Source organism: Tupaia chinensis, unplaced genomic scaffold (assembly GCF_000334495.1).
Source record: "Tupaia chinensis unplaced genomic scaffold, TupChi_1.0 Scaffold000146_1, whole genome shotgun sequence".
In the NCBI taxonomy this organism is placed as follows: Eukaryota; Metazoa; Chordata; class Mammalia; order Scandentia; family Tupaiidae; genus Tupaia; species Tupaia belangeri.
The window spans coordinates 6,545,406-6,552,528 of record NW_006159616.1 but is presented as its reverse complement, the minus strand read 5'-3'; the positions used below and the strand labels follow the sequence as shown (position 1 = coordinate 6,552,528).

Genomic DNA, 7,123 nt, shown 5'->3' with positions numbered 1-7,123 from the left:
AGGCAGGGGTGGTAGAGACGGAGAGCATGAATAAGCAGATGTGTCCGGTGCAAGACAGGGGTAAGAGCTCTGGGACAGTTAAGCAGAGGACAGGGTAGAGGGATGGGGCAGCTTCCAGTGGGGTGGGCCGTGCTGGGAGATCTCTGAGGAGGAAGCGTTTGGGCAGATGGATTGAGTGATGGGGGTCAGTAGGGGAGGTCGGGGTCCCAGGAGGGGGTGCAGTGCAGTGTGACCAGCCTTCCTAGCTTGGTCTCCTGGAGGCTGAGGAGGGCTGCCCCCTGCCCCTCCTAGCCCAAGGTCTTTGCCCCAGGCCCTGCCACCCACCAGCAAGGCTGAGGCCCCTCTGCCTGGTTCCCATGCCCCCTGCTCTGACCACTGCCATGTCTTGCCCACGCTTTGCCCTGGTCCCCACCTGGGTGCTGGTTCCCTCTCCCAGGGAATGCCCAGGGAGGGGCCCTAGGAGCTCCCTGGCATTGGGCAGACCCTGCCCCTGTCTCGCACAGCTGATGTCTTGGGGACGGTGAGGCGACAAGACATGCCAGTACAGGGCTCATGGACACAGTCCTGGGGGGCCAGTGTCCTCGACAACGGAGGCCTTGTGTGGGGGGTACCTTCCGCCCACACTGAGGACGAGGCCTGGATAGCGGAAGGAGCTGGGATGCAAGCCACAGAGACTTTGCGAACTGTGCCCGCGAGAGTTCTGCATTTTAACTCTGCGCCTTGACTTCTTGTCTGTACTGTGGGCTAGTGACGGCATCTGACTCCCAGGGCTGTGGTGAGGATGACCGAGGGCGTGTGTGGACAGAGCCCGTCATTCTCAGTGGCAGGCGCCGTTCTTGGGGGTGGTCAGTCACCGAGTGAAGGTGCTTGGTGCTGGGATGGCTCACGCCGACCCACCCCGAGTCCTGGCTCAGCCACCTCTTGGTTGCAGCCTTGCACAGTTCTTCCCTCGGAGCGGCAGGCTCCTCCTCTGTAAAATGGGCCCAAGCCGGCATGTGCCGTGCCCAGTGAGTGTCCCTGCCCTCTGTACTTCTGGGGAGGCACTGGCCCCCGATGTGGGGAAGTCAGGCTCAGGGAAAGGACTGGGTGGCTGGCTGGGAGCTGCTCTGGGGTCCCCCTCCCTTAGTCCTGCCAGCAGGCTGGCCCCAGGTCCGCCCCGCCCCGCCCATTCACCCAGAGCCTTTCCTAAAGTGACCCTCCCACCAGTGGCGTTATTAATAGCCCTGGCAGGGCTCGGATCACAGGCCAAGAATGTTACCCAGCAGTGCGTGGGGGAAGAGGAAGCCGCGAGGCCGGCGCCTGGGGTGGGTGCGGAGTGATGCCCGGGGCGTCATGTGGGCCAGGCAGGAGGGCCTTCGCCACCCCCACCCCCACCCCCACGCCGTCATCCGCTGTCCCTCCTCCTCTTCCTCCTCCGTCTCCTGCTCAGGTAAGGGCTGCCTGGGTGTCCCTGTCCCTCAAGGCCACTGCCACTTCTTTCTTCCCGAGTCCCCGCAACACCCACTTCCTGCTGCCCACGGCCACCGCTGTGTGTCAGAGCCCCTGAGTAGCCGGGGTCCCATCCCCATGTGTCTGCCTCCCTCTGTGGGGCCCAACCGTCCCGGGACGGGTCCTTGAACTCTGCCTGGTCTCTCTCTCTCCCCCTCCCCATCTCGCTCTCTCTCGGAGGCTGGGCCTCCGTCCATCTCACCCCATCCCACCTGAGATCTGTCCTCTCTCTCCCTCTCTCTCCCTCCCCATCTCGCTCTCTCTCGGAGGCCTGGGCCTCCGTCCATTTCACCCCACCCCACCTGAGATCTGTCCTCACTCATTCCTGTCAGGTGCCAGTTACATTTTTTTCCCTTTTGGGTCTTTGCATTTTTGTTTTTAAACTAAAGGACAAAGCCAGCTGCCCCTTCTTGGAGTTTATTTCTTCCCTGTTTTAGGCGCCCAGAAGAAAACTATTTTTAGTGCCCAGTGATGGGGTCACGGCTGGCCGTCGCCAGGCCAGAGCGGGCGGATCTGGGCAGGGACAGGAACTTCTGGCAGAGCTGATCTGAGAGTCCAGCCCCCACAGGACACTGCTCTGTGTTCCTGCCCCGTGTGCTTGGTCACTCCCTCACTCACTTGTACCCAGCCCTCCGTGGACTGTCCCAGGACCTGGGGGCAGCAGTGGAGTATGTGACCCAACCCGTGAGCCATTTTCCCCCAGCCCTGGCCTGGCCCCCGGAGCTGCGCATCCCTAGGACCTGAGTTGAGGGCTGGTTTAGGGTCTCAGCTCCGGGGACCTGGGCAGGTGTGTTGCCCCCACCTCAGCTGTGTCATTGGCCTATCTGATTTTCCAGGTGACTCAGAGGAAGAGGACATGGGGCTCCTGGAGGTCAGCGTTACAGATATCAAGCCCCCAGCCCCCGAGCTGGGCCCCATGCCCGACGGCCTGAGCCCTCAGCAGGTGTGCGTGGGGAGTGGGGTGGGTGGGGCGTCTGCCAGAGAAGGGAGGGCCGAGTCCTAGCCTGCTCCTGGGCCACACCAGTCTGGCTTTGATGGGCAGTGAGCACTGGCTTGGGCAGGGGCTTCCTGGGTTCTCTTCCCAGCTGGCTGTGCAGGTTTTGCACATTGGGCCTGCTGGGGACCACGAGACTGGTTTGGGGGGCAGTGGGCCCCTGCATTGGAAATAGAGCAGGACTGACTGACTAAGCCGTGATATGAGGAGAGGAGCTGCAGTTGGGGCGACGAGAGACTGCGGCGTGCAGAACCTCTAACTGCACCCCCTCTGCCCCCTGTCATCACGCCAGGGCTCAGGGTGGCCACGGGTTTCCAGGGGCTGGGCTCCTAGGTGGGGCCTTCCCTACCTCAGAGCATCACTGAGGGCAGCTGGCCTTGCTCTGGGGTCGGACTGTGGCCGAGCCATGTTCTTACCCCTCCCAGTCTGGCTTTGGGCAGCTGTGGGGTGGGGGGCGGATCCCCGCTTCTCTCTGGTTGAGGATGCTGAGTGAGAGGAGGCGGGGTAGCAAGTGCAACAGCACTTTGGTTGGCCTCTTCCAAAACTCAGGAAGATGAGGTTTGCCCCTCTCTTGGTTGGCCTCTTCCAAAACTCAGGAAGATGCTGCCGAATCCACTCAGGTGCCTGCAGGGCAGTGGGCGGGCCGCTCTGCTGTCCAGGGGAGGAGGGCGTGTCTCACTGAGCTCACCCAGCTGCTGGTCAGGCTGCAGCTTTGGAAGCGCTCTGCCTGCTTCCTTCATGCGCATTACCTGCCTGACCTCTGAAGGGCACTTGGGACGGGGCCACTGCCACTGTCAGGGAGCCAGGAGGGACCCCAGGCCTCTGCCTCTGGGTATGGGCGAGGTCTCTCTCCTCGACTTTCTGGCATTTCCTGGATAAGGCAGTATCAACTTCTGTAGGCCAGTAGCTCCCAACTGAGGGTGATTTTTGTCCCCCTCAGACAAGAATGGACATTCAGGGGAACCAGCAGTTAGCGTAATGGCTATGTCGCTGGATTCCCACGTAGTCGACCGTGGTTCGCGTCCCGGACCTGGTGGCTTAAAACTCACGCCGGGCATGTGTGCGTGTGTGCCCAAGATCCCGAGAGACGAATGGAGGAGAAGGGATTGCGGTGTGGCCATCCCCACTGGCAAAAATCTCTCAAAAAAAAAAAAAAAAAAAGAATGGACATTCAGCAACCTCTGGAGACATTTCAGGATGTCTTGACACGGGTGTCTTGATTCGGGGTGTTGGGTAGAAATAGGCCAAGAAGGCTGCTGAACATCCTGCCCAGCATAGGGGACCCTGGCCTGGGGAGCTCCCAGCCACACGGCCAGGGGCTGGGGTCCCGGGTTCTGCTCTGGTGCGCGTGGACATGAGGGGATTGCTGACAGCTTGTCCGGCTGTGGAATGTCGGTCAGGGTGGTGAAAGCCCACGTGCCTGGCCATGCTGAGGCCTGGGCTGCGGGAAGAGACGACAGGTGTGTGCAGGCAGAAGGGAGGCCGGGGAGCAGGACAGGGGGAGCATGACTGATGGGACCTGGCTGGGTTGGCTCTCAGGATAGCTGTAGGGGGCAGTCACCTCCCAGCCCTGGGTGAGGGTGGATGGGCCTCCCTTTGGACACCTCTCACATATGGTCCCTTTCCTGGACACGGTGCCAACTTCACTGCACAATAGGGTTACCGGGGAAGGTTTCGAATGCTGATACCCAGGTCACACCTGTGCACATTAAATTGGCATGCCTGGGGTTGGGACAGTCTGTCTTGAAGATCCCACATGATTTCAGCACCCAGCTGAGTTTGAGGCCCACCGCTCTGCTGTCCAGGGGCGGAGGGCACGAGTCTCACTGAGTTTGCCCAGCTGCTGGTCAGGCTGCAGTTTTAGGGTGGTTGTTCCATGTGTGCCCTACCTCTGCAGGGGTGCTGATCCTGGCTACAGGGAGATTGGGCTGGGAGGGGCAGAGGGGAGGGGGCTGGGAGTGGAGACCTGAAGTGGCCACACCAGAGGGGTGGGAGGTCCCCCAGCACCATCTAGAGGCGGAGGGCTGCTCAAGGGTCCCATCTGCAGCAGGTGGTGGAGCTGAGTTGTCTGCCCCCCGAGAAGGCGTTCTCTAGTTTACCTGGAGATGGGGAGGCTGCTGTCCACCATGGCGGGGGAGTGACACCTCCATCCCCAGGGGATGTGAGCCAAGGCTGGCAGGGCCTGAGCAGGGGCTTCCTCTGGGGGTGTGCCCTTGCTCGGGGGTGGGGGCAGAGCCTCTGGAAGGAGGGGCACCCAGCAGGCTCAGTGGCCCCGGGAGCAGCTGGTCCCCAGGTGACTGGTCTCTCTGCCCGTGTTGTCAGCTCCCCTCCCTGTCACTTGGGGTCCGCACCCAGCAGACGTGGGCTCCCCGTGGAGGGTGTCGGTGCATTGACTGCCTCTCGGCCTGAGCAGGTGGTCCGGAGGCACATCCTGGGCTCCATCGTACAGAGTGAAGGCAGCTACGTGGAGTCTCTGAAGCGGATCCTCCAGGTGGGACTTCACAGGGCTCTTAGGGGTCTCTGGGGGAGGGTGGGAGGGCCCTGGTGGGACACTAAACAAGGAGTGTTTGGGGACAGTGGGCAGCTTTAAGAGGAGGGAACCTAAAGCCAGCATAGTTCTGTGGGGGCAGCAGCCACGAGAGCCCCGTGGCTTACTGCTCATGGGAGCGGCTGCTTTCTGAACAGAAATCGGGGTCCTTTGACACAAGGCTTTCCTGGAGCACTGGGGGCATGTGGTCCCTTTTATATCTGGAAGGGACCGTGTCCTTCTGGACACCTGGGGAGCCCTTGGGGCTAGGGCCATGTCTTCCCACTGTCCTGGGGCTCCCTGGGCTGGCGAGGGGCTGGCTAGCTTTGCAGCCCGTTCTCTGTGTCAGCATGCCCAGGGACTGCTAGGCAGGCACGTGTATGGAGTGACTCGGATGCTGACCTCGTCTGTAGTTTGAATCCCTGAAATCCCTGAATCTTCTGGGGTTTTGTGGGCTGTCAGAGAGGCCAGCAGGGGAGGGAGTTGTCGGGATAGGAGGGTGCTTGCCACCCCCATCTCTCCTCCCGACTTTGGATCCACAGAGGGGGAGCCCAGGCATCAGGCGGGTAGAGATGAAGGGACCACGTTTTTGGCCAAGCCAGTTAGACAGTGTGATGCCAGCTCTGAGGACAAAGTAGCTCGTGGTGACCTCACCAGTCAGCGAGGCAGACTGGCCCGGTGGGAGGTGGAGACACACAGGGCAGTCTTGCCCTCAGTCAGCCTCCACCAGGCTCCTGGCAGGCAGGGTCCCTGGAGACCTTCTTCCTTCCAGCCCAGCTGGGCACAGAGGGCATGGGGGGTGGGCTGTGGGTGGGCAGAGAGGCCAGGAGTGCTATGTTCATGGGGATCCTTTCAAGAGGACGGAAGAGAGGAGAGAAATGTGCTCCCTCAGCAGGGGGCCCTCCCACTGGTCTGCTGAGCTCTGCACAGCCGTGTCTGGGCTGCCATGAAGGCAGGAAGGAGGAGGGCCGTGGCCTGGCCTTGGCCTCACCCCTGCCCTGCCTACCCTGGCAGGATTACCGCAACCCCCTGATGGAGATGGAGCCCAAGGCGCTGAGCGCCCGCAAGTGCCAGGTGGTGTTCTTCCGCGTGAAGGAGATCCTGCACTGCCACTCCATGTTCCAGATCGCCCTGTCTTCCCGCGTGGCCGAGTGGGACTCCACCGAGAAGATCGGGGACCTCTTCGTGGCCTCGGTGGGTGCCCCTGCCTCCTGCCCTGCCTGCCCACCCCTGAATTTTCCTGGCCTGAGCTGGGAGTGGGTGTGGCACCTCAAAGTGCCCAGCGTGTCCTTGGAGATGTCTGTGGAGGCAGGCCGCTGCCCCGCTGCGTCCGAGTAGCTGCGCCTCCATACCAGCAGGCCTTCAGGCACTGTGGGCAGCCGCCTGGCAGGTCGCTAGTCCCCGCCTGGCCAGGCCCTCATGGAGTGCCCTGCTTTGCAGCGCTGGCACAGACTACTGCTTTGGCCCGTGGAGGACTCCCCAGTGTGAGAAGGGCATTGGTCATGACTTGGGAGACCTGGTTCTGGTCCCACCCCAGTTTTGCAGCCCCTGCAGGTTCAGCCCAGTTTTGAACCCCTCTCTGGCTCAGGCTCTGCATTTATGGAATGAGGGGTGCACTGGACTTCTGATTTTCTAACCGAATCCTGGGGGCCCAGAGTGTCATGGGGTGTGGAGGGCCCGGCCGGTAGAACTCCACTTTGATCTTTTGTAGGTAATTAACTTGTGCTCAAAGAAAACTCTTTTTTTTCCAGACACAGAGAGAGACATTAGAGACAGAAAATGAGAAATCATCCCCCATGGGGGATGGTCACGCTGCAATCCCTTCTCCTCCATTCTCCTCTCGGGATCTTGGGCACACACGCACACGCACCCGGCGTGAGTTTTAAGCCACCGGGTCCGGGTTGCGAACTGCGGTCAACTACGTGGGAGTCCAGCGACATAGCCATTACGCTAACTGCTGTTTCCCAGAAAACTCTTTTTGAAACCCACAGCACTCAGTAGATCTGTTGAGTAGGTGCCCGTGTGGGCGTGTCCAGTGCTCTGGTGAGAGGGTTGGTTACTGCAGGCTTACCGTCCCACCCTGGGCCGGAGCCAGGCGCGCTGTCCTCCAGGCA

General features: G+C 61.4%; 1 protein-coding gene across 12 annotated transcripts in view; it reads left to right on the top strand.

Moving 5' to 3' along the window:
- Window positions 1-7,123, top strand: part of ARHGEF10L (Rho guanine nucleotide exchange factor 10 like) — a 178,935-nt gene that overhangs the window by 101,676 nt on the left and 70,136 nt on the right. For 10 of the 12 annotated variants that reach the window (XM_006145224.2, XM_014586547.2, XM_027770608.1 and 7 more), the window contains 3 exons: window positions 2,325-2,431; window positions 4,896-4,973; window positions 6,024-6,203. In XM_006145224.2, the coding sequence (XP_006145286.1) occupies window positions 2,325-2,431; window positions 4,896-4,973; window positions 6,024-6,203 (365 nt within the window). Of the gene's footprint in view, window positions 1-1,238; window positions 1,430-2,324; window positions 2,432-4,895; window positions 4,974-6,023; window positions 6,204-7,123 lie in introns of those variants that run through there. The other 2 variants (XM_027770613.1, XM_027770612.1) reach the window with 1 other exon arrangement.